Here is a 27,960-nt window from a genome sequence, read left to right on the forward strand (position 1 = left end):
ACAGCAGGGTGGTTTTGTAGCTATGTTGGTACCTTCATTAGGCAACTCAGACTGAGCAGGATAATGTGTGTGTATACATGGGTATATCCAGATACAGATTACATAATGTGCGAGAAAGGTGGGAAGAAGATTGATCCGTAAGAGGACATGAAATTCCAAGTGTGAAAATCCTCTTTTGAGGATGTGTTTTGTTGGGATTCCCCAGATGAGATGAATTCCTTTCTGCGTTGGCAGGACTGGGTCTGCACAAAGGAGTCATCTAGGTCTGAATTCTCCCTTCTCTGCATATCTTGGTCTCTCCTATCATACTATTAACGATATGTTGCAGATAACTTTGCGCTTTTTTTCCGATTTCCCTTTTGTTTACTTCACCTGCCCTACTTCTCAGCTTTCACTCCAGACACCTATTTTCCAAGTTTTGTGTTCCTGTGTTCTCGTGTTTCAGCAGTTTCCATTTCTCATTTTGTTTTTAAAGTCAAGCTTCCTGCCTTCTTTTTTCCTGTCTGTTTTTTTCTAGGTCTTTGTGTTCCTTCTTTTTGTTTTCCTCCCATTCTCTCTTTCATAGTACTACTCCACCTAAGTCTATTTTACTCTTTCTTCCTAATCTTGACTGGAGTTGAACTTTCTACTCTCCCAGCCTTTTCTGTGCTTCCCCACCAGCTTCTATATAATTTCCAGTCAATTTTTGCTTTCTTTAGTAATTTCCTTTCTCTCCCTCCTGGGCATGCAAGACAAGCTATTCACTTTCAGAACCAGAAAACAAGCAGCAAGCCTACTGAAAAGTCCCTGAGCAAGACAAGACAAGTAATAGTTATTGCCAGCATCAGTGGAGATGGCAGCAAGGCAGTCTCACAGGGAGCAGAGGATGTAGTCTGGGGCTCCTCATGGGATACCACTGTACTGCTAGCAGTGGGGGAAGCAAATAACTTTCCTTTGGGAGGGAGGTGATGGCTGGAGCTTTACTAAGAAATGGAGAGTTTAAAAAAGAAGGAAAACAAGCTTCTCATGCTTTAGAAAGACATCCAGTTGGAATCTCATTGTGATATTTATTGCATCATAAAAAAATATACGTAGAGGGTGTTTTTGGATTACCCCTCTTGACTTACTGACTCAGCAGTATTCACAGATTTGAACGTCACCTATCTGGCAGTTCATAAATTGCAGTGCTGTTACTTGAGATAATGTTTAGATTCAGGCAAACAGAAGGTATCTTGCATAAAATTTACTATGTGTTTTTACAAGGGGGACTACTTTGTGGGGTGCCTGGTGAGACATTTTGTTCCAATTTACTTTTCTAAGTCCCACTAGATTTATTTGGAAAGGATGCGATTGCTCAGGGAAAGGTGGTTGTTCCTTCACTCTCTTCACTCTTCATGCACTTGCTTGTTAATTGCTTCAGTAGCAAATGGCTTCCCTTCAGAGGGGGATTCCCCTTCTTTCCCAGATTCAAGGGAACTGATTTGAAGAACCCAATATGGTTTTGTTGCTTGTGGTGTGAAATTACCTGAACTTCCCCATCCTGTCTACAAGCAGGATATTACATTTTGGGACTGGCAGAGGAAAAGTATTTGTCTGATCTGTGGATAAGCATATCCGAGCTTCATGCTCAGAGAGTTGTCTGCATGGCACATATGAGATATATGAGACAGCAGATGTATATGAAGTTGAAAAAGGCCCTTCCAGAAGGAATGCAGTCAAGGGAGTGAGAGCACTGGTAGGTGGAATGTCTCCTTTACATCAATCTTGAAGCCTTGGATTAGTTTAAGAAATGCTAGGGGTACTCCACTGACAATAAAGGCATATTTAGTTTTGAGAAGCAGTTAGGTGACTGCTGGCTGTATTTTTCTTTTATTTGCTCTGTTTGCATTTGTATACAGATGATATATTTGCTCTTCCTGTCATGTTGAGTTTGCTACCTCAGTAGATGTTGCCTGCCTGAGCCCTCTCCATGAGTAATACTGATTAGTCTCACTTTTTCAATACAATGTTAAATCTGTAATGGCAAGTGACCATGTTAATTTCCTAAGACAATGTAAGGTCTGCAAGAATGAGCTTGGAAATATTTCAGAAATTGTTCATAGGGTTGTGTTTTGGTTTTATTTATTTAAAGCAAGTACGATACTTACAGCTTTTTTTGGTACTAATCTTTTCATGTAGATGTTCTCTGTAGGTGTGCTCTGTAAATGCAGTTTCTCCTTGGTAGGAGAAACCCTTAAGGCCCTAGAAAAATACTAGTGCTTTCTGCATATAGGGGTCTACTTTATACATATCTCTTGGAAGGGCAGAAATGTATGTCTCTGTGTTTATAAAATGAATTAGAAACTGTGAAGGAAATTTTCCTGTTGATTTCAGTAACGTATATTTATATTATCACTGGATATGTTCAGAAAGATGTTACTGGTGCAATATTTGGGAAACACAGGGCTTGCATAACTTCATCGCTTAATATAGTTATTGCAACAGCCAATCTTGTTGTCAAGCAGTGTAACTCCTATTTAATTTTTATCTTTCTGTCATATTTTGCCCTTAAACTCCAATGGCAATAATAATAAATAACATGTGAAAAGTCACCAGAAGGAGACAACCTTTAACCTTAGAAATACAAGTCACACTGCACTTTTGTTTCACTAGAAACAGATGAAAATACATTCTAAAGTAAGCAGAGAGACACAGAAAAGTCCCAATATGAGCATAAAGAAATTCTTTGTAAGGAAAGCAGAAAGTTTCTTTTTTTCAATGCCCATCATATTGTACATATTTATTGACCATTATTATCATGATGTTTCCTTCCCATTTAGGAGATTGTCAACTTCAATTGTCGGAAGCTGGTGGCTACAATGCCTCTTTTTGCTAATGCAGACCCAAATTTTGTGACTGCCATGCTAAGCAAACTGAGATTTGAGGTGTTCCAACCTGGAGATTATATTATCCGAGAAGGGGCTGTGGGTAAGAAGATGTATTTCATTCAACACGGTGTTGCTGGTGTCATCACCAAATCCAATAAGGAGCTGAAGCTGACAGATGGCTCTTACTTTGGAGGTGAGTAGGAAAAAATGAATGATAATACTGGAGTGAATGCACTAGAACAAAACATGTTCAGATAACAGACAAAAAGAGACTTCTGAGTAAGTCAGCTAAGAGTCATTTGCCTAGACAATTCAAACTGCAGTGAAGAGTTTGCAAAATATTTTTGAATAAAATATTCAGAGTCTGCTTACTGTTGTGAGGACAGCTATTAAAAATGCAGAATGACCTTCCAGAATTTTGAAGTTATCTTAAATTCAGAGCACTGTTATTTAATAGACAATATTTAAATAAAAATATAATTACAGTAATTTTATAGCTTTTGAAAGGAAAAATTGACAGAATTAGTATTTTTAAGAGAATACAATTTTTTGAGTCATAAATCTAAAGGTAAAAATCATAGTAAGGATTGCAAAATTACCAGTGAATAGAAGAGCATTATTTGCATGGGATATTTTGTAATTCATGAATATTTCAAGATGTTATTAGTGCTTTTTCACTGAATTCTAGCATACATCCATGTTTATCCTTCCAATATATACTATGAGAAATTGGACTTCCTATCTGACTAGGTAGATTTCTAATAGATGTATATTAATAAAAACCAGGCATTAATTTTAATCCTAATTAAATTAATCTGGTAATCCTAATGAAAAATGACTTTTTGCTTAGATGAAGGCATCTGAATATTTATATTTCAATGAAAGCAATTGCTTTTCTTACATATAATAATTGATGATATAAAATAGTTGTTCCCTGTGACTGTAAATTGTCTTTGTGCAATAGAATAGGTGTCTGCTTCCATAAGCAGCAGAAAGGCTGGTTTTCCGAAGCTGCTTGAATATCTGTGTGTGTACCACTGCTGCCCATGAGACTTGCAGTTAGCCGGTCATTGTATTAATTTGCTGTTTAATTCTGTCAATGATCCCACAACTGACCTGAACGCCTTTTAGAAAATGCTCAATTGTAAGCCTAATCAGTGCCATTTAGTTGGTATACAGAAGGGGGAGGCTAAGAAAAGTGAATTTGGCTCAATGTTTGAATTGGGCTACAGAGTTACTTAACTAATCCCATTTTAGAATAATGTGCTAAAGCAATAGCTCCTGATCCGGCCCACAGACCTTGTCACTCTGAAGTAGCCTCTGCAAGGTGATTTGTATCACCAGTATTTGTAGAAGTGCTTTGGTAAAGAGGTCTTGTGCTTACCCCACAGGATTAATCTGTAGATGCTGAAGACAGGAGATTAAGCAGAAAGAAAAGGTAAATGCTGAGGATGAAGAAACAGAGCAACCTTGGTCTTGGTCTTGGTCTCCTCTATGCTTAGCAGTGCCCTAGTTTATGAAAATGAGTTTGCAAGAGCCTGCATGCTGAATCTGGCCATAATACTCCTCTGAACCAGCAGAGGATAAGAGGAGATTGCACATGAAAGTATTTTACATAACTGTCAGCCTGTTATTGCAGTGCAAACAACTATTTAGCTCATCCTGTTCATCTGCTGCCCTTCTTAACAGGAATGTAGACAAAAAAATAAGCTACTTGCAATATCCAGACACTACAAGAACTTATTACACTGCATACCAAAGCACTTTTGGCCATCCAAACTGTAGCTGGGATGAGACAGGTGTTGCAAAAATGGATGGTAATGTATCCAAAGCCTGACAGCTACTGGGGCAAATGGAAGGTAATAGCTGCTGCTGTAGCATGCAGGGGTGAGGAGAGGTGAGGAGGGGCAAGTGCACAGGGAGAGAGAAGCTGAGAAAGGAAAGGCCCAAGATCCAAAGTGGAGTGGTTCAGATCTGTTGTGGCAAAACACCATATATTGTGAATTTCCAGAAGTATATTTCTAGCTCGGGAGAAGAAAAACCTATTTGGCTCAGAGAAGCTGTGGATGCCCTATCCATGGAAGTGTTTAAGGCTGGATTGGGCCCTGAGCAACATGATCTAGTGAATGTCATCCCAGCCCATGGCAGGGGGGTTAGAACTAGATGATCTTTAAGGTCCCTTATAACTTAAACCATTCTATGATTTTATAATTCTATGACTGCAGCTGAAAAGAGAGGAAACACTCACCAAATTAGATATCTGTGAATTGAAAAGGTTTGGATTGTCAAAGCAGAAAATAAAAAATAGTTCAAACATGCTTATCTCTCTGGAGAATGCCCTCTTTCCCTGAAGTGTGTATCAGAATCTGAGTAAAGCTTCTTGACCAAAGCAGACATGAGAAATATTGCACAGTAATAAAATAATAAACTGGAAGAGCAAGGCCCCATTCAAATCCTAAGACAAATAACCACTTTTTTGCTTAATGGAGAGATGAGAAATCTGAGGTTGATGCTCTGTTTAAGATGATGCTACTTAAAACAACAGATCTGTATAGCTCCCAGGTCTGACACAATACATCAATATCAGCATTTGTGCTCCCAGAAGCAAGTAAAGGGCACACAGGTGACAGGGTGCCATGCCTAAACAGATGCTTTTTCAACTTCTGAATGTCTTATGATTTGAAAGTTCCTTGTCCCAGCTCAGAGATGTGAACTTCTGTCTTTCAGGTATGTCCCAGAGCTGAGTTACTTCGGGGCCTTGACTCTGGAGAGATTTGTAGGCTTACCTCCAGAACTCAGTGGAGGGTTTCACCAGTGTAGCGGGTTCGGTTTGTAACCGGGCAGAAACACCAATTTAGTGTAGTGGTTTGGTCCAAAATACTCATTACTGTTTATCTGCTGTGAGATAAGAATTAGGAGAAATGCAAAGCAGGCACCAAACTTGAAAGACTATAAAGAAGTTTATTAACAGACCTTAAAAAGAGGAAAAAAAAAATCATACCACACCTTCAGAACACTTCTCCTCCCCCCACCTTTCTCCCTTCTCCCACTGACAATGTAAAAAGGCAACCCTTGAGATGTTCAGCCTGTTTACCACTTCCATAATAACCTTGTTCAGTCCATTTAGGAAGAGGAGTCTCTCTTGCCCATGCTATGAAAACATTATGACAACAAGACAGCTGCCCAGGTTGGTTCTCTGCTTGCATGTGAGTCCCTTCCCCCAACTTGCAGCTTTTCCCACAACTGCTTTCGAGGGTCCACTCTTGAATTACTGGGGTACAATTTTAAGGTTGAGCCGTTCAGAAACAAAAGTTCTCTTCACCCATCTCTGGGAGCATTTCATCTCTAAGAACAGAGGTCCTTCTCCTTTCCCTGGGAGCAAAGGGTCCTCCTCATCTTCATCTCTAGGACTATGTCTGGGAGCATCTCTATGAACTGAGGTCTTCTCCTTTTCCATTTGGAGCAAAAGTCCTCATCGCTTCCATCTCTCCGTGTTCAAACTTCTCATGAAATTACAGCTGGTTCAGCATCTGCCTATCTCAGCACAGGTGCTTTTGCTCACAAGTACAAGTTGAACGCTCCACCCCCCACGCCTTCATGAAATTACAACAGGTACTCTGATATATCATAGCTTTACAACAGAATTTCAGCTTTAAGCGTCTCCTCTTTCTTCTCCCTCAGGTTTTCAGCTCTTCACAGCACTAAAAGGGTTAATCTCACCCGGGCCTTGCAGCTGGAATTTCACTTATTGCTGTTGGTCACATGATCTTTTGTCGGACAGCGGTGCAGCTTCAGCTGAATCTTGGCCGCACCGGAGAGGGGGAGCCGGGCCGCTCTGTCTGCACAGAGCAGGGCTGGGGGGGGGGGGGGGGCTGTTCCACAGGTGGAACAGGGCCCATCGGCTCCAGGATGGCCATGGCCTGGCCCAAGCAGGGCCTGGGCTGGGCCCACTGGTCCCCGCATGGGCCCCGCAGCCACCTGTCCCAGCACCGGAAACAAGAGAGGGCTGGGGGAGGGGAGGTTGTCCATTCTTAAGTGTAGATCACAGAGGTGATCACAACTTTAAGTGGCTCAAAGAATTGTCCATATTCAAACTGGCCCTCTGATAGGTTCTGTCAGTTCACAGAGGAAGCTGTAAGCACCCCTTTGCAAGAACATCACTTCCGGGACTATGCTTGCTAACCCATGACAACCAGCATGCTGCCTTGGATTTGGAAAACATTTCTCAAACTCTTAATATGTAAAATATTTCTGTGTTAACATTATATCAGTAAAAATATTTAGGTAAAAAAGCTTACCAGTAAAAAACAACAACCCTTAAGTTGTGGGAGAACTGGAGATTAGTGTGAAAGCCAAGATTTCAGAGGAACCAAAGCAGTATCACCAGTATTTGAGAGTGACTTGAATGGAGACTGTTGGGAGAATGAAAGCCTGGAAAACCAAAAGTTGCAGTAAAAAAGAGGAAATATCTTGATGTTTGAAACTGATGTTGAACATTTAAATTCTCTTGCCTAATTTTTTTTAAATTAAAAACAGCTTTCCCTATAGATCTGGTCTAATAGGAAACTGGATAAACCTTACCATTGCTGGGTAATTCTTCTCAAAAAGAACATGCCTGGATAACCACCAGTGGAATAGATGAATCTGACTACACTTCTGCTGTATTTCTTCTGTTTATTTTTAAGGGACATGCAAAGTGATAACAGTAGAAAGATCAGGGCTTGACTACTGTCTGCCTCCTTCCTCATCTGTGCTCACTGGTTTCTCCTTTGGGGAGAGAAGGAGTAAATAGAAGACTGTAACCACAGAGATCTTGTGGTTTGTTTCTTGGTATTTATGTGGGAAGAGCATTTTGTCCCTTGACCTTGATGTGCGTTCATAAATATAATCTTCTTGAACTTTGCGTGCAGGAGCATTATTTAGCCCAGCAGTGTGAACAGTGCTCATTTTCATCCCAGTAAGTGTTTTTGTTCAGACTGCTGGTTGAAGGACATTATCATCCTACATATCCAAGTGCTAGTAGGAATTTGAAAGCAGTTTCTGGTACTGTTTCATTGGCCATATTCCCCCTACCATTTTGCTGGAATTTGTAGAAAACACTAATTTTTTTACTGCCTTTCCTTAGAATCCCTGTCCTCACATGTATGTTCATGTGCGTTTTATAAAAGGGACAGGAATTAGACAAGGAAGAATACAGGAAAATAATTTTCACTGTACTGTGCAGTTATATAGTCATTTCTACATCAGTGAAATTATGTAAGCCACAGCTACCAGTGAAGAATCATGGGATTTTAATATTCTATAGCCATTTTATTTATTTTTAATTGAACTATATCTTATTTTTTTGAAACATCAGTGTATTTTTTTTATGTCTTCCTTCATTTTTTTACTTTCTGTTTGCTAATAGCTCCCCATTATTAGAAGTTTTGCTCCTAGTTCCCCATAATTAGGAATGGGATTGCTGCCACTATCAGCATAGCAGTGGAGGCATCTTTTCCTTTTACAAGTACAAGAGAAACTTCTCCCACTGACACTGATACATATTTTCTCTCACAGGATGAAATAAGGTTGCCCTCAATAGAAATTACCCTAGAATCATAGAAACATAGAATGTCTTGGGTTGAAAGGGACGTTTAACATAATTTAGTTCTGCTCCTTCCACCATGGTCAGGGGAATCTTTCACTAGACCAGGCTGCTGAGAGCCCCATCCAAGTATTCATCCTTGAACGCTTCCAGGGATAGAGCATCCACAACTTCTCTGGGCAGCCTGTGCCAATGTCTGACCACTCTCTCAGTAAAGAATTTTTTCCTAGTATCTAATGTAAATCTACTCTCTTTCAGTTTGAAGCCATTTCCCCTTGTCCTTTCACCACATGCTCTTGTAAAAAGTCTCTCTCTGTCTCTTGTAGACTACCTTCAGGTACCAGAGGATCACAATTAGGTCACCTCTAAGACTTCTCTTTTCCTGTTCTCTCAGCCTTTACTTATAGGAGAGATGTTCCAGCCCTCTGATCATCTCGGCCTCCTCTGGACTTGTTCCAACCGGTCCATGGCCTTCCTATCTTGAAGACCCCAGAACTAGATGCAATGCTCCAGAGGTCTCACCAGAGCAGAGGGGCAGAATCCCCTCCCTCCCGTGCTGCCCACGGGGCTCTGGATGCAGCCCAGGACACATTTGGCTCTCTGGGCTGTGAGTGCCATGGCTGGGGCATGTCCAGCCTCTCACCCACCAGCACCCCCAAGTCCTGCTGGGCAGGGCTGCTCTCGGTCTGTTCATGCCCAGCCTGTGCTGATGCTGGGGTTTGTCCCTACCCAGGTGCAGCACCAGCACTTGGTCTTGTTAAACCTCATCAGATTGCCATGGGCCCCTTCTCGAGCTTGTCCAGGTCCCTCTGAATGGCATCCCATCCTTCAGATGTGTCATCCACACTGCTCAGTTTGGATTCATCAGTAAATTTGCTGAGAGTGCACTCGATTCCTTAATTTATTTCATTAATGAAGACAGTACACACGACTGGTCCCAGTATGGATGCCTGAGGGACACCACTTGTCACTGATGTCCATCAGGACTCTGAGCCATTGACTGCTACCCTCAGGATGTGACCATGCAACCAATTTTTTATCCAAGGAATTATGATCTTCTCCTTCCAGCTGTAGGGTGAGTAACATGTGAATGAAGGTCAGGAGAGAAGGAATGGATGTTGTGGACTATGTTAACACACAGGACAAAACCGTAGGAAGAGTGTGGGGAGTGAGATAGGTATCAACAGAGAGAGGACGCTGTGGACAGGAGTCAGGTTGTGAGTGGTGCAAATAAATAGGAGACAGAGGAGCTGAGAGTGCAGGGGAACAGCATGGGCATGAGACTGATGGGAAAGGGAGGAAAAGGCAAGGGGGAAGCTCACATCTGAACAACCTCCAGAAGCTGGAAAAGAGTGGGAAGCTGCTTTCACCTATCCCTTTTGAATAGTGAGTAGGAAAACCTGACTGCACATGTGTTTGCAGTTAAGCTGAATTGAAAGCTTGAGATCAACACACCTGAACTCAGCCTTCTTGGGATGGAGAATAAGAATCAGAAAGCAGGTGAAAAATACAAGCAATTGTATTTTGAGGATGTTGTGATTAAGAAGTTGTTTCATTTTTTTGTCATTTTGTCCAAGGTCATGCGTATCTATAGTTTACAATACTGAAAATACAAACTTAAGTACACAGCAGTGGATAATGACAGCTCCCCCATTTTTGCTTTCTCCGTCTCTGTGCGTATTTGTCTTTCTCTTTAATATCTTGGTAGTTCGAACGCATTTGTGATATAATCCCAATAATAAATGGTAGGAAGGAAATTGCCAGATTTCAGTTCTGTTGAACCTTTTCCTCTCAGTACTAGGTGATTGGATTACAAATTACTCTTCTTGTGACAGGAGGAATTACTGAACAGATTCATTCTTCACTGTACCTATAAGATTGGCAAAATGCAAAGACTTTGACATCTTTAGGGATGAAGCACAAGAATATGAGTCTTTTGCTTATAGAAAAGATTAGTTCATCACTTACTGGGGCTTTACAGAGCAGAATTATTAACATATCTAATGAGCGTAATACTAATCTAATTTACCTATACAAATACATATTGATAGAAACTGGTGTAATACCACTTCTGTGCGACAATTCTGATTTTTGCTGTTTCAGAATAAGTCCATAATAATATTATGTAAGTCAGTAATTCAAAATCTCTGATAATTACTCACATCAAACATGCAGGAATGTAATAAACTAAAGAGAAGTTTGCTTTAATAAAATAAATCCTTTCCAATGATCTCCTTCCTCTTACTCAGATGGCTCTATGTGTGGCTCTTAAGGCTACTTCAGTCATCACAGTAAGATCGGGCCCTGCAATTTCTCTTTCCCTTCTGGAAAGGCCTTTTGCTCCCTCATACCTTGTGACCCTCCACTTCTCTGCATACCTCTCACACCAGACTCAGTCAGATGGTGTTCCCATGCACTCCACTACAGACCGCAGGCTCCTGCTTAGAGAACCAAGGGGAAAAGCAGCTTTCAGCCATTTGATAACTTGCCTAAGACTGTGAGCCCTGCGAACAGAAGAGTTTTAAGCTGTCCCAAAGTTAGTGCAGAGGACTTTGATGAGCAGGAGTGGTTTCATGAGGTCCTGTGTCCCTGCAGCCACCAGCCCTGTGGAGTCAGAGGAGGGGCTCGGGACCAGCAGTCCTGCTTCCGATAAGCATGTGCTGAGCTGCCTCCATGCTAAACTGGTGCGTTAGAGTGGGGCTGACATGCCTTCAGAGAGAAGAAGAAAGGAGTAACTACCCAACCAGTAAGACGCAGCACAGCTTACTCAAAGGGGGATTTTTGGGAACATGTTCAGGACTCTGCTGTTACTTCATTTGCTTTCTTGCTGGTGGACAGAGGCCTGACTGTTCACTGTGGTCTCATCCTGCTCTTTTCTGTAGTCACTGGCAAAATTCCTCTCAACCACAAAGGACACAAGATAAGACTGGTCTCCCTGCTATCTTTTCCTTTCTCCATCTGTTTTCCCACCTGTGTTTACATAGGCTTTCCTTCATGCAGCAGCCCAGACATATGTTCCAGGAAATTTAACCCCTTTTTTTCTGTTTTTAACAGATACTGTGTTAGAGCCAAAGGAATGCCGATATTGCTAGGGAAATCCAAACTGACTGTTTAGAAAGTGCAGATATATGAGCTAGGTCTGGGAGCCCCATGGAGGTTTTGTTAGTTGAAGGAGTTTCCTACTTCCAGTAGAGAAGCACAGCAATTCATGCTGCCCAGCTTTTGATGTAGCCATTGCAGATCCCCCTCCCCATTGTTTTTCCTCCACTGAAAATCCCAATGGTATCATGCCACTTGGAGTCAGTAGATAAATCAGTTTTTAGACTAACCCAAACTCATACTGCTAATTTTTTTTTCCATCAACTTTCCAGGTATGTTGAACATGAAGAAATGAATGTGATTTTTTAAAAACTTTTTATTATATGTATGTATGAGTGTTACTGTGTGTGAATATGAAACTGTATTGACCTATCTCTTGCACTGTAATAAGACACAAATACATGTTTTATTTTAGTTAGTCAAAGGCAGATATAACTATCTGTGCTTCATGTCATCATTGATCTAGCAAATTTATCGAGAAAGCAGATTCTTATTGCCATCTTCCCAGACAACATCCCAGAGACATATTATAGCATCTTTTCTTTTTTGGTTTATTTTTTGTAACATGTAGTTCATGGAATACTTTCAATTTTAAATGTTTTATTTTGTTTAAATTATTTAATGCAGTTTTAACATTTATCCTTCTGCACTTGAAATTCTAATAAACTCTATCTTGCATTTGCTTCAGCTTGTAGAAGGCAAATTAGATGGAACTTCTTTGACCTACCTATTATTTATGGAGCTTTTCCCCCTTTCGGAACAGTAACTGTCAGTATATTTTAGACCAGTGCAGTGGAAAATAATACCATGGGAAATGTTGAGTCACTTTAGATTATATTTTGCCACTTATTTTTTTCTGATTACACTCTAGGTGCTTCCTTTTGATAGAATACTTTAAAAGATTTGCAGTATAATACGGATTATAAATAGAAAAAAATCTGTTGAAGTGCTTTACATATGGACAATATGATATGATATATAATTTTACATTTTTTGCAAAAGTACTGCATATGGCTACTCCTTATTCAAGAGTGGCGGATTAAGTCTTTCAATATTCATACTATAATCCAGATAGTCAATTATAAGCAGCCCCACTGAGGTGCGATTATTCGTATTCTTGATGGCAGGGACATAATTAAATGCTTTAAGGGAGCAGGATCTCCACATCTCCATGCCAACTCATTTGTAAAACATTTTTCAGGTGAACAGTATAGAACATTTTTCTAAAAATATTGGCTGCAAGAGGGCCTAAAATTTAAATGTCTTTTTGGCACAGACTAATCTGCCATTTTGAGGCTACAATTCCTCATAATATTGTATAATTTCTTGTTGACAAGAAATTGTTGTGTTGTTCCTTTGACACCATATTTTATATGGATAATAATAATCAGTCAGAAGGACTTCTTGCTATTGAAACCCAATATTCTTTTTAAAAGTCCAAGAGAATTTTTAGGAAGATAGAATGAAAATAACTTACTTTTTTATGCTTAAAGATTAAGGTTGATTTGGGTTTAGGAGTTTTATTAGTTAGCAAACATAAACATAAATTTAACAGCATTTGCAATAATAACACAAGTAATAAGTCTTGCAATCTGTAAGTATATATAAATTATAATTCTAATTTTTCAAGTTTGTTAACAGTACACATTTTTAAGCAGAATTTTAACTAAATATTTGAGTTTAGATAAAATATTTAATCTAAATAAAGAATATTTAAAATATTTAATCTAAATAATCTAAGAACTTTGATAATTTTTTTTATAATTTAATGAAAAAAAAAGAAGTTTAATAAAGAATATTTTATAGCCAACTTGAATTCAAGTTGAATAGTTTAATTTGTAACTGTTATTGTTTGCCAAACTCAAGATTACAAGAGCATACCACCGAATATATAAGGAACTAAGTAGCTTTTTTCAATAGGGAATAAGCATCCATCTGAAAAAAAGTAGGAGTAAATGAATTACATAAAATCACTTTTGGCCTTTGACACAGTGAGTATAAAAACTAAATCTGTATTCAGGCATATTGTCTTAGAATCTAAGTTTATTTTTTTTTAAGGCAAATGAAATTATTATCATTAAAGTTGTGAGCTTCTACAAAATAATAAATAGACTATCTTAGTCTCTCTTTGTAGAAAGAACATTTTCTTAAAGTAGAAGAAAATCATATAGATGCTCTGTTATAAACAGCATTAAAGATAAAATATGCACTTGCATTTCTATTTTATAAAATTATCCTAAGCTTCTGTTCTGTCTAAACAGAGCTTTCTTAGAAGAATTTGACTGAAGAGTGGAAAACAGGCAGGATGTAAGAAATGTTTGTAATGGATGTGGCACTCAGTGCCAGGGTCTGGCTGACAGGGTGAGGTTCAGTTAAAGGTGGGACTTGATTATCTAAGAGGTCTTTTCCAACCTCAGTGATCCCGTGTTTCTGTAACTGGCTTTTGTTCGGAAAACTTGGCCACAGCTATTTTAAGTACTTGCACATGAAAAAAGCAAAGAGAGGTCAGGATGGAAAATAAAAAGTCCCTGGTAAGATAACTTGCCACTTTCTAGACAAGAAACTGGTTTCTCCTAGTAAGTGGCATAAAAGACACATTTGGAGCTAGGTAAAGAAAGGAACATACTCTCAGGGTTGTTGGCAAACCCTAAATAAATATTAAATTTTTTTAAGTATTTGAATTTATAGAAATTCTATCAAAGTTTGGGTCGATTAAATGTAGGCAGTTCTTTTCAGAGGAATAATTTTTCCCCAAATAAGTTTTTGCTATCTCTTTTGCTAAAGTTATATTAAATTAAATAAAATATGATAAATTAAACAGTGAACATGCAGAGAGCTCAGGTATCAGTCTTCAGAGACAAATTTCAAATTACTACAAACAGGCAATAAAAATGTCAGGTAAACTAACCTATGGGGTTTTTGGTTGGTTGGTTTGGGGTTTGTTTGTTTGTTTGTTTGTTTGGGTTTTTTAATAGGATGACTAATAAGGGCAACAGCTATCACAAATTACAAATACAAACATTTGAATTAGGTTCAGGTAAATAGTTTAAAAAATGATAAAAGACTGAACATGGGATATTACAGAAGGTGCTTTTAATTCTAATCAGCAATTTTCAGTCCCTCTTCAAAATAGTAACTACTCAGTCATGTATTCAGGCTGCTTTATGAACTGTCTCTCCAACTGATGAACCCAGATATCTGAAAGCAGCTCAACAGACAACTACTGCTGTCAGTTTGTAAATGAAGAGGTCATGAAGGCAGTACCTGGTAACTCAAACTGACTTGTCTGCAATTCCATATTTAGTGTAAACATGGAGGCAAAAACTGCAGGTTTTTCATGGCTTCCTTTTGGACGGTCCAGATTATAAATCTGGCTGTAAAAGGCAGGAATTATCTCCATTTTTCTTCCTCCTTAAGTTCTCTCCCTTGCTGCAGAAATGTTCCTCTTGAGCAGTGACTATTTTTTAGGCTTTCTTAAATGTAGAACTGAATTTTTTAGAACACAGGTTACTGAAACTCATTTAATTGGCTCAAACTACATTCTGAGTAATTTTAAGACCTGGTGGTACTTATTTAAGTAACTATAATAAAAAGCAGCATATCTCTGGGTTTACCATTCTGTACCCTAGTGATAATATCCTGAAAGATAAAAAGAACACATTAAAAAAGAGGAAAAAATATAAATGCATTTCATGTTTTCCAGAGTTTAATAAAGAAAAAGGAAACAGAAACACAGATGCTTATGTTATCATGTTATCATATGAAACAGTTTCTCCCTGTTTTCTGTATTGGAAATGCTTAAGTCAACATGGAACTGGAAAATCACTCAATTTCTGAAAAAATAGGGTGCCTAGAAGCTTACTAATTTTTTTTTTTTTAATTGCCTGAAGTTTATATAGTCCTTTCCTAAAGCAAAAAAAACCCACCAACTATACTCATACTATGTGTTGTGAAGCTGGGAACAGAGTGCCCCATGCTGAATGTCCCTTACTGTGACTGGCACACCAAGAAAGTTCCCGTTAGCTCGCTTCTGCTCAGTGGGCAGCTTCAGCAGCTTGAAAGAAGTAAAAGAACTATTGATCTTTGTAACATGCCAAGGAGTTGCTGTAATGAAGAGCGGTTAGAAAATAAGAATAGCCTAAACATGGTGGTTCTGGGAAGCTGACTCTGAAGTCTTACAAGATGGGTGGATAGAAAGAGCACTTGTATATTTAAGTTTTGTCTACGGTAGTTTAGTAACTCATTGCTCTTTATAAAATAAACAATATTCTAATCCACTCTCCTGTTCTCAGAAAAGATTCCCAAGTCTGTTAGACTGACTGACCCAAGCTTTTCAATTGCTTTGATTTTCCATCTTTCTGCTGCTGCTGGAAGTAATCAAATAGCCTGAATAGCTGCTCACCCATTTGCACAGCAATCTATATGCCCACTAAAAGAAGAAACAAGTTTCCTGCTGAGGAACTGAGCAGTAGTCAGCTGTCCTCAGCTGGAAGGACATCTCACTAGACCCTGTAATGTTAAATGTGACAGATGATGGGAAATCACACAGCTTCAGAATGGGACAGAAATGCATAAAAACTGCTAGTTGTTTTTAATTTTTTTTAATATAGACATTATATAGCTAAAATACTGTTGAATACACTTATTCATTACTACAAAAATTTAATTTCTGCACCTAGTAAAGTGAACTTGTGCCATAGTTCTGATCTTCGTGTCCTTGCAAGACAAAGATACACATACAGTAATTTATTGTATTAATTTTCTGTTTATACAGTGTAACATCTAAGATAAAAAATGTGATCCATGGAGACAGAACTGGCTTGGTGTCCTTCAGTGAACTCACTAACTCCTGGACTCATAACTTACCTTTATCAACACAGTTCATCTGTTGTGGACGCATTTTGTCTGCAAGGCAACTTTATATTGATACTTTAATTCCTGCAGATTTTAATCTCTAGTCAAATGTTAATATGACATATGAGGTTGAGTAATTACATCTGGAATATAATTTATATGTAAAATGAACAGATGATGAATGGAGAAGTATACATTCTCAGATAAACCGTACTGCTTCTCAGAGTAAAAAGAGGAATTTTCCTAGTCTGTATAAAATGGAAACCAGAAAATATTGCTAGGATGGCCAGTCGATACATTACCCATCTAACAAAGACTAAAGAAGAGATCAACATCGTACATGGTGCTACTGATCAATCTCCTCTACATCCATAAACAGCACTTAATTTCTCGAAGAAAAAAGTGTTTAGGCATCACATAGCAACCACCGAGGGGAAAAATTATCACGTACAGTATCAGTACAGTCCATAAGAACAATGAACCTTGGAATGAAAGTTGGAATCAAAACTTGATCCTTACAAAAGGCCTATTAATCCAAATTCTTTAAAATTCATCCTGTGGGCTGTGTCACCTTAACTCGTTCAGATTTTCCTGAAGTCAGGCTTCCTTATTGCTGTCTTTCAGGTATGTAGAATTTCTATGGGGAGTGTTGTCTCACATTAATGCAATAGTAAAATACAGCCTATGCATTCCCTCTTTTACAAGATACCGATATGGGCAAGCTTCTTTAGAAATCCATGGTGTTCCAAAAATTGAACCTGATGCTCTTGCTGAAATCCTGCCATAGAATCAAAGAATCACTTACAATGAAAAGACTTTTAGGATCATTGAGTCCAGCCATTACAACTCCATCACTAAACCACGACCCATGTTTGTGTGCAGCCAATACATCGGTGATCGCTTTTGATTATTAGAATTTTCGGAACAAGCTTCACTTCAGACTTCTATCATTGCACTTTTTACTTAGTGTCTTCACAGAAAAAAGTACATTGTATTTGAGCCCATTTTCATATTCTTTTGAGGGCTGTATTGTTCTGTGGGAAAGACCTGATCCGAGCAGACCACAAATTATGATTTTCACAGATGAATTACTTACATTTGCATTAAATATGGACTTTAAGAACAAATTAATGTTTCTAGCACCATTCAGTGCTTTCAAACAGTCACTTTTCATTAGGGTAGTGATTGACATTTGTTTCATAATGTTCTAGGGAACAGTTGTCCAAAGAGATTAACTAATTAAAGTAAAATTTGCATTCAGAATTGAATTACAGGTTCATTGTAGCCTAATACATAATTATTAATTAGAATTGAAGAAATTCTTTTGTTTGGAAAGTAAAGACAGTAGTATTTGACACACTGAAAGTGTCAGCTTGAAGGCAATGCACCATGCCAAATGCAGATGGGAATATTAGTGAGTAATATCCTGCCAACACTTTATTTTTATGCTAATGGAGAACCTTGTTTGTCCAAGCTGTTTAAAAATAGTCTATGCGTTCTGTGTTTCACTGCACACTCCTATGCTATTATTGTATTTCCTAGTCTATTTAAATAAATTGAACATAAAGGAGAGCATAATTGATAAGGGCACCTGGTGTACTTGATGTCGCTAAGACTCATTTTAAATATGTCATGGATATTTTCATTACTTCATTCTTTTCATAAAAAACAAACACTTTGGTTTATTTAAATGAACACAAATGTTTGATGGGAACACATTTCAATATTCTGTGTTCTTCCTCTCTGGTCCAGGTATGGAAGATTTCATATATTACGTCTTACTACTCTTGAGGGTCTGTTCCAAACAAAGAGCTGATAGATTAACACATACAATCAACAAATACCTTAGTCTTGTGGAAAGACTACAAACTATGCTATTGATACATATAACGAGGCAATATAGATGATGTGTCAGGGCCTATAATACAGTTCTAATCCGTCAAGAAACATTGCTGGAAATGCAATAATGGGTATTAATCACACAGTGGGTTTTTTGTAAGAAAACTGTAGTTCATCTTTTGAATGAGACCATTCAACTGGACTTGAGAACACAAAGCTTTCTTTTCTTCCTGAGCAGGCAGGCTCCACAGATGCACTCCCTGACCAGTTCCTTGGCACTGGGATATTTGTCATATATTTTCTGACCCATTATATTATCTAACTAGTAGGATTACAGATAATAAAAGCCTCCCAGACATACATTCTTCAACCAGAAGTTGTGGTTTGACAGAGTCTGCAGATGGTAGTTTTCACTGATTTTTTTCCATTCACCTTACTTGACAAGAATAATAGAAGATGAAAAAAGGAAAAAAAAGCAATTATATTTGTTGCAGTAGTATCCACAAATTCCATGGTCTCATTGTCCTGTGATGAAATCTAACATTGTCTCTTATGGTTTTGTCCCATCCTTCTTGTTTAAGCAATCTACAATAAAGTGGTCAAGATTATTAATGATGAAAACTGTACTTTCTCTAATTCTTTCTGCAGAACGATAGATATTTAGGAGATGCTTGTTTTGTTTGGGGCATTTGATGCTTTTTAAACTCAAGTATTTGTTGAGCGTAGCAGAAAACACCTCTTTATGTGTCTTGTATTGTTTGCAGCACTTTTAATAGAAGAGAGCTGAAAATCAAGAGGTAATCATTAGTCACACAGTTTCCAGACAATTTTCTCTAAATTCAACCACATATTGTAAAACTTTATTCTTTGTGAGACTTAACATCTTAGGAAATGGAACAGGTATTGACTGGATTTAAGTGCTACCTTTGGGCAAAACGTCCTTCTCTTGTAACTAAAATGCCGTGGGTTCTATCTAAGGAGAAGAGGTCAGGCTAAGCTAGGAGTGAGAAGAGGAAAGGACTGACTTCGGTTATACCTGGCTGGTTCTTTACAGTAAACTGTCATTATTTCATGGGCATCGAGTTTTGTGACTTTAGGTCAAGACTCTTACCAGTATTCTCTATAAATTCTCTACTCTACTCTCCCAGTAGTGTCTATAAATTCTCCCCAGAGCTGTTGGGGTTTAAGTACATTCTGTGCTAGTACAGGTCCAATGTTAATTTACTTTGATTTTTCCACTATAATTTAAGCATCTTATCCCCTAAGCCTTCAGGGTTAGGTGGCATGTGGAAATTCCTCAAGAAGAAGTATGAGACAAAAAAAATCAAGGTTCTTCATATTCTAGATTAAGAAAAGATATATTTCTTAAAGACATGCAGCAAAAAAACCCCAAACAAACAAACAAAAAACAAACAAAAAAATCCCCAAAATAAACTGAAAAACCCCCCAAAACCCACCAAAAAAACAACAAAACTCAAACAAACAAAAACACAAACCAAAAAAACCAAAAAAAACCAACCAACCAAAGAACTATGTTGGTACTTAATAGAATTGAAGTCTGTAGAATTACTTATTTGTTTTTCCACACTTGAAAATGATAGTTTGATTGAAATTGAGCCTGTGATGGAGAAAAAAGCAAGGTAGGAGACAGTTTCCTACTTTAGTGTTCAAATACAGGTATGAACTTGCACCGCTTGACTGCTGGAACTGAGCAGGGAAACTCTCTCACCCTGCCTGAGCTCAAGAATACTTGATATTTCTAAGTGTGTTCTTACCCCACAGTTTGAAAAGGGGATCAACTCAAGCACTACTTTTTGCAAATAACTTTCTCATTTTCTGTATTTTAATCTAAATACACAAATAAATATTCTACTCCATATGTTTTGCTGTTACAAGCCTCAGACACCTTGGCCTCTATGCAGTCACCCTGTTAATGTGGGTTTGAGAATTAGAAGTCAAAAGTTTGGGGCTGCTTCTTGGCACTCTGCATATGGCTTTAGTTTCCACTGTTCCAGAATAAGGAATTCCTGTTGGGGGTACTTGCAGAGAAAAGGTACTACTAGACTAATCATATGAACTCCATTTTTTAATCTAATGAGAAAAAAAAGTCAAAACTTGTACGTTTTCTCTCCTAAAATACCTAGAACATTAACCCCAAGGAAACAGAACGCACATTAATGCTTCAAGTATTTTTTCTCAGAACAGCTCTTATGTTAAAATATCATTATTTCATGATATCATGTATTGCATTCATTTAGTAAATCTGGTGAATGATTAAAGGGATTGATCCTCTATATGGCAGCTGTATATTTAAAAGAAAATAAATAGAATCTCTTGGGTTAATTCAGCACTTTGGTTAATCAAAGTCATCAAGCTGTGTTTGACAGCTGATGGATCATTTCTTAGAACTTGAAGTACTATTTTAAAAAGGCTTGATAAAATCAGAGTTCAGACTCAGAAAACCTATAGGCAGGGCTCTTGAATGACATGAATTATTTTTTCAAGAGTAGCAAAAATAGAATCAAATACCTTCAGAACTGTCCTGCAACCTTATGTAAGCAGAAGTAGAAAAAATTGCTGCTGTATACTAAATTATTACTTTTTAGCACTCAGTCAATTTCTAACTTTAAAGTTCCACATGGTTCAGTAACTTCTTTGTTTTCAGTGTGTGCTGAATTTTTCTCTCCCCAGAGATTTGCCTTTTGACCAAGGGCCGTCGAACTGCCAGTGTACGAGCAGACACATACTGTCGACTGTACTCCCTCTCAGTGGACAACTTCAATGAGGTCCTGGAAGAGTACCCCATGATGAGAAGGGCCTTTGAAACAGTGGCAATTGATCGACTTGACAGAATAGGTATTTTTTTTTTTTGCATATGATTAATTCTTAAATCCCTTCTGCATTTTCTTTCCCTTGAGCTGCATGATAAAATACCCCTCTTTAGAAGTTTTTTTTTCTGTTATACTGCAGTAAATGTTTTCTTGATCTATAAATAACACATGTATGCAGACAAGAAATTTTGCCATCTCATTTTTAAATAATAAAAACCGCCGACTTTTAGAAAGCTCTTGTACTCCTCTGAGGATTATTTTTCATACTTTAATTATCATTAGTATTATTTATTAATCCTGTAGATTTGTTTTGCTGTCTTCAGCACTTGATAGGATTTATGCTGTGTCACAAGCAGTAGATGATATTTTCCTAAATAAATTGCTTACAGATGACATCTATAATGCTGGGAAGAGCTGAAGCCTCTCAGCACTCACAAACCCCTTGTTTGTTGAAGTGAATTAATCCCTTGCAGCAGGGCTCTCATTTTCCTCACAACATGGGCACTGCTAGCCTTGATGGCTGCACACTGGCATTGCTCAGATCTGCCTGCAATCAGAAAACCAGGCCAACAATATGCAAGTGAAAGGCAGAAGGGTATGGCAGATTATCAAAACACGAGGTGTGAACTTGCTGTTCCAGTATTATGGACTTCTCTAAAACTGGGCAAAACATACATTCTTTGGTCAGGAGAATTGCACTCTGATCATCATTACTGACACTGCTTTTAAAACACAGCCGGGCAAAAAAAAAAAAAAATCACTTAATCCTGTTAGGTGGTGTTTTCTCAACTTCACAACAAAACTTCAGTCTGAGGATTTCTCCACATCAACTCACTGCATTAAACTCCTACAATTTGTCTCTCAAGACTCTCTTAAACTGCAGTCCAACTCTCAGTAATATGTGCTTGAAAAATATTAGCAGTAAAACTCCAGTCTGTTCTCGTAGTAGCAACCCCATCTGAAGTGTAGTCTTTTATCAAAAAAAATAAAAAAAGGCAATTGAGTGCCATTGTGTTCCTGTGCATCTGATGATGTAGACAGAATAGTGTCTACATCTTACAGACACTGCGAGCCATCAAGCAGACATCCGGTCACAGTGTACAGCTGTCTTTACTGTCCAAGCAGGTGTCACATTATCCATCAGTTCATGTTAGTTCACAAACCATTAAAAACACTGGTTACTGATGTCTAGTAACTAGTTCCCAGAAATGTGCTAGATGGCAGATGTGCTTGTAAAATATGTAACTGTTCAGTGGAAATTCAGACACTTTTGCAACAAGAGAGAAAGATGATGTAGATGCAGAGCACGATGACTTTTTCTGACAGTTGTTCAGGAAATTATGGTTCGTACATGAAATTGTAGTAGTAACAGTAAACTGCAAGTGAGGGGGCAGAGAAAGGCCAGGTGTCGGAGTGCGGCCGTGGGCTGGCGGCTGAGCAGTGCCCCCATCAGCCACCCCAGTGCCTGCTGAGGTTTTTACAACACACAGCCCTCAGGGATGGGTGCTGAAACACAAAGCCAGAGCAGGGCTCTGCCCCTGCGCCCCAGCCTCACTAACTCTTCTGCCTCTCTGTGAAGGGAAGAAGAACTCAATCCTGCTGCAGAAGTTCCAGAAGGACCTCAACACCGGCGTCTTCAACAACCAGGAGAATGAGATCTTGAAGCAGATCGTGAAGCACGACAGGGAGATGGTGCAGACCATCGCCCCGGTGAGCCTGCAGCAGATGCCAGCCCTCAACTCCAGCACGTCGGCCTCGTCGTCGCGCGGCAGGACGCAGTCCCCTCCCGTGTACACCACCAGCAGCCTCTCGCACACCAACCTGCACTCGCCCTCGCCCAGCACGCAGCCGCCCCAGCAGGCTGTCATCCTGTCGCCCTGCTCCTACACCACGGCCGTCTGCAGCCCGCCGGTACAGAGCCCGCTGGCCGGCCGAACTTTCCAGTACGCCTCGCCGACCGCCTCGCAGCTCTCCCTCATGCAGCAGCAGCAGCAGCAGCAGCAGCAGCAGCAGCAGCCGCCGCCGCCGCCGGGAGCCGCGCAGAAGAACGAGGTGCACAAAAGCACCCAGGCCCTCCACAACACCAACCTGACACGGGAGGTGCGGCCGCTCTCCGCATCGCAGCCCTCCCTACCCCACGAAATCTCCACGCTGGTCGCCAGGCCTCATCCCACCGTGGGTGAGTCCCTCGCCTCCCTCCCGCAGCCCGCCCCGGGCCCCGGCGTGCCCCCAGCCGGCCGGGCCACCGTGCCCCAGCGGGTCTCGCTGTTCCGGCAGATGTCCTCGGGAGCCATCCCCCCGAACCGCGGGGCCGCGCCGCCCGCAGCCCCGCTGCAAAGGGATTCTTCCACAGTCTTAAGCACAGAGCCCGAGGGAGATAAACCGCGGTTCGCCTCAAACTTATGATCCCTGGTGACTGTGAGCAACAGACTTGCAACCAACCGAGCACCATCCCCCGAACTGTTTTAGCCTGTTTCCTAACGTGCCCCAGCAGTCTACTATGAGAAAAATAATTTAGACAGCTTTGCCCTATGTAACGAATGTAAAAGTTTTATATATATATATACCTAAATATATATATATAAAAGCAATTAAAAAAACTTGTTTGAGTTCATGTCTTCCTTTTTCGCAACCATTACAGAAGATTAAATTTAGCTCTAATATTACTTATTTTTAATGTGTTGACCTTAAAATCAGCCTAGGAGATTTCTCTGGTTATGGGATTGGCTGTTTTCATGGGGAAATCGTCAACACAATGACAAACTTCAAACAAGTATATTTAAAAATAAAAATCGATTTAACACATAGCACTGACTGAGTGATACTCTGAAACCTTTGTTACTTCATTTATTGCATATACGTTGTTAATTTCTCGTGAAGAATTCAGTTGTGATTTCACATTGCATTTCATATGTTAGCACCATCCATTGGAATTTAGATTGGAAAAGAATTATATTGCAAACACCTGCAGTGTAAAGGGAGGCACTAGCACTCCTCTGGATAGTTTGTAACCTCATGGCATGTCAACCCTTCTGTTGTCTAAGAGAATTGGGTGGACTTTGATCTTCACACTGCTAAAGACTTTTCAAAGACTAAATATTGCCATTGTAAATAACTTTTTAGACCCAAGCAAAAATAGCTGCTGTGTGGTGTACCATTGCAAGGTCTTTGTTTAGGAATTTAGGTTCCGCTTTTCACTTCAAAATTTACAGTTTTAAAATTTGTTAAAGCTAAGTGCAACACAACTGTTAAATTGTAATGCAATGGCTTAAAACCTACAGTGTTACTTTTACATGCAATGTTTTATGCAAAATTGTACGCTTGATCCTGCAAACCGCTTGTACTTCACCAATACCATCACTTTTCTTCTTGCCCTCAGTAGCATCTGAGAATATTCCATGCATGCTTTGAAAAAAAAAAGACAATAAAAATAGGTTTGGTCAGTAGGAAAAGGCTTTACGGTATCTTAGACAATAATAGCCATTCATTAATTGTGTCTACCTTAAAATTCCTATAATGCTGACTTTGAATCTCTGGTTTAAGTCTAGAAGTGAGGTTTTTCATTTAAAGGATTATTTGTAAACCACAGCTTGATTTAGACTTTCAGGTGCTTTCTGTGTCTTCACTGTAGTTTTGTAGTTGACTGTGGTGTTAATTTACAAAAATAAATATAATATAGCATCAAGTCTGTCTGGAAATGCACGATTTGCTCTGTGTATATTGTAATTAAATGGTTAGTATATCCTAAGGCATGTAGTGTCAAACATAGCCCATAGGTATGAGGTTTATTATTTTTTATGTCTTCAAAGCAGAAAGGAAATGGTGACAGAAAGCAGGGTTAAAGCATACTGTTTTGTGAACATTTTGTTTTGTTTGCTCAAACCTTCACATTATCTTATCCACAAAAAAAAAAAAAAAATTCGTAATCATTTGTGCCTAATTTGTCACATTAAATAGAGATTGAAACTAAATGTGTCATAATTTAACTCACTGAAAAATCAGCATTATGGATATGATACAAGCATATTTTCTGTTCCTTAAAACCCAGCTGACTCTGTTAAGGAAGTGAATGCAAAGGAGTTCTTCTCTTCCCATCAATGCTGAGTTTAATGATGCATGGAAAAACTAAATAACATCACAAACTACGTAATGCAGTGAATCCAGATGTACTTGAGAGCCAAGTAAATATTCTAAAGCTAACAGAGCTTGAACCCATGCTGCCTGTTATACCTTTTACTAAAGTGGTACATCAAATAAAATTTTTTAAAATCTTCCTTTTTTTTTGCTGACTCACATTCACTAGTAAAGATCAATGTAATTAACCCACTAACATGCTGCTGCCATTAATTTAAGTGACCTGGAGTGGAAATGGGGAAATGATTGTTTAAAAAAAGTGTCTCAAACATTATGGATACGCTGCAAGACCATTTATTTATGAGTACAATACCCCTTATATTATTTTAATGCTAACAAATTCTGTCAGTTAATTAAGATCATATACTGATCTTGAAAACTGTTTAAGGTTTACATTTAATAGGAGAAATGGGGTTAGTAGCAAAATATTTTTATATATATTTTTATTTTATTTTAAGCACTATGAAGAAATATTAATTCACATGGTCTTTCAGTGAAACCATAAATAATTTTTAATGACTTTGTAATAGAGTGGACAATATCTAGGATTTGTATGTTAATTAAAAAAAATGGTACAGGGTATAAAATTATATACGTATATATATATATGTATGTATGAATGTATATATACTTAGATTAAGAAACAAATGACTCACATTCCTGTAATATAAAGGTCCATTGCTAGTTTCAGAAGTGACCTATTTTCTCTGTACATAAGTAGGCCCATAAGTATGAAATCTCACATCTGTACAAGATGAAATGTATTAACGAAAAAGGTTGGATATTACTGCTGCTGGGAAGAATATAGATCTGGTTCTTACAATAATTGTATGATCAGGGATGAGTTAGATTTTTTCTTTTGTCTTTGCTCAAAGCCATAAATAAACAAATATAAAAGATTATTAATAAATTGAAGAAAATATATAAAAAAATAAAACCATGATTTTTTTTTTTTTCTTCCAATATCTCTATAACTGAGCAAGTTTTGCTTTACCATAAAAGAACTCTTATCTCTTTTCTTTATTCTGAGCCTGGAAGTGGTATGCACTAAGTATGGGGAGGTGGAGAAACAGCTGCCTGAGTAATTCTGTACAGTCCTGAAATCAGAGGGCTTCAAAATTCAAGGATACTACTTGATTGACACAAGCAATTCCTAAACTGTGTTTCCTCTGCAGATTAGAGAAATTAATTTTCTCACTAAATTCTCATTTAAGCTATTACCATTTATCTGAAATACATTATGAGTACAAATACATGAAAGTTAAGCTTGTTTTTATATATTAAATATCCTGCAGGAGAATTGCAAATAGTTGTTAGTGTAACTTAAAGGAAGTGTATTCTATGATATTTTCACTTTGTCTTAGTGTGTGTGCCAATCCCAGATGATGTACCTCTGAACTTGTGTATAAGAGTTGCGATTTCAAGGGAACATTGACATGGAAGTAGTGTTCATTAATGACATTTTAGGTCATTGTGAATTAGAAAGCACAGTCCATTCAAATCAATAGCACATTCTGTGTTTTACGTAAACTTCAGTAGTATCAATAGAATCCTAGATTGATAAACTGATTTTCAGCAAGCATGAGTAGTTGTGTTTTAAATTTTCACTCTAAAGTGCATTGTGATTTCCTTTCACTAGTATTTCTTGTTTTTTTCACTTTGCATTATTAGGATACAGCTCTATTCCAATGGTAGGCAATTAAGTGATTTTCAAAAATACCAGCATTGCACTAGAAGAATTTTGTTAAGCAGCAGAGTTTGGTTCTCCTGTCTACATTTGACCACTGCACAGAGTATACTTTGCTGTCTGATTCAGTCTTATTATTTCATCCATGTTTGTGTGCAGAAGCAAACAAAACAAAGGATTGTTTTTAAGTGGTATTTCATATCATTACACGTAATATTGATGTGTATTTACACACCAATTGATAGATTTTTTAAATCTCTCCATTTCTTATATCTCTATTTACCTTAGCCTACTTCCTACCTTGCCTTGGACTGGAACCAAAGTAAATTTTATTTTAAATAGCTAACTTCCATGCCTTGATGCATGTCGTTATGAGTTAAGCTAAATATTTCTATTTTCAAAATTTGAGTTCTTACACTGACATTAGTATTTCTATACATGTGCATTCTTTTCTACTGTATAAGTGACATTGTTCAGTGAAGAAAAAGCAATTCATTTAAAAAAAAGAGATATTAAACTTTTAAATTTGAAATGCAACTGCTCTGGGAATACTCAGTGACAGTAATTTCTGCTGTTCAAAGTCCTCTTCACACCAAAAAATTGTTACAGTATGGGAACAGAAAGTGTTTTGTTTACAAATGGTAGGTCTGAGCTACAAGCATTATCTGAACACTATAAGAATTGGCTGTGCAAATTTGTTTCTTTAGTGATTTTGCATTTCCTCTCCTTCCTTTTTTTTTTTTTTAATCAGGGAACTGTAAGAGCATTAATAATGCCCTAGACTAGGAGAAATGTCCTAGGAGAAATACATGCTGTGAATTTTGAATTTATAGATTTTTCCCCAACAATCAATACCCTGTGCTTGTATATTTAGCACTGTGAATCACCTTGATCATCTTAACGTCACAAAATATAAGATGTTCTGTGGGTGGTACATTGAGTATGACCTCTATTCATGCTTATACACCTTTTCTTCAGAAAGCCAAATATGTGCAGTCTGTTTCCTGTTTTGTCACTGCAGTGTAGAGGTTTTAAGTAGAGATCTGGTTTTGAAGTTTAAAAAGTTCCTATGTATCAGAGAACAAT

At 38.2% G+C, this 27,960-nt stretch overlaps 1 protein-coding gene across 1 annotated transcript in view; it reads left to right on the forward strand.

Moving 5' to 3' along the window:
* The window catches only part of HCN1 (hyperpolarization activated cyclic nucleotide gated potassium channel 1), a 204,277-nt gene extending 178,661 nt beyond the window's left edge, over positions 1–25,616 (forward strand). Inside the window, exons 6-8 of the mRNA XM_042028383.1 lie at positions 2,799–3,039; positions 20,914–21,078; positions 22,633–25,616. Coding sequence (XP_041884317.1) covers positions 2,799–3,039; positions 20,914–21,078; positions 22,633–23,459 — 1,233 coding nt within the window. The 3' untranslated portion in view covers positions 23,460–25,616. The remainder of the gene's footprint in view (positions 1–2,798; positions 3,040–20,913; positions 21,079–22,632) is intronic.
* The last annotated feature ends 2,344 nt before the right edge of the window (positions 25,617–27,960 follow it).

Source organism: Corvus kubaryi, unplaced genomic scaffold (genome assembly GCF_017639235.1).
Source record: "Corvus kubaryi isolate FWS band 111438036 unplaced genomic scaffold, C.kubaryi_AGA036_p1.0 37308, whole genome shotgun sequence".
Taxonomy (NCBI): Eukaryota; Metazoa; Chordata; class Aves; order Passeriformes; family Corvidae; genus Corvus; species Corvus kubaryi.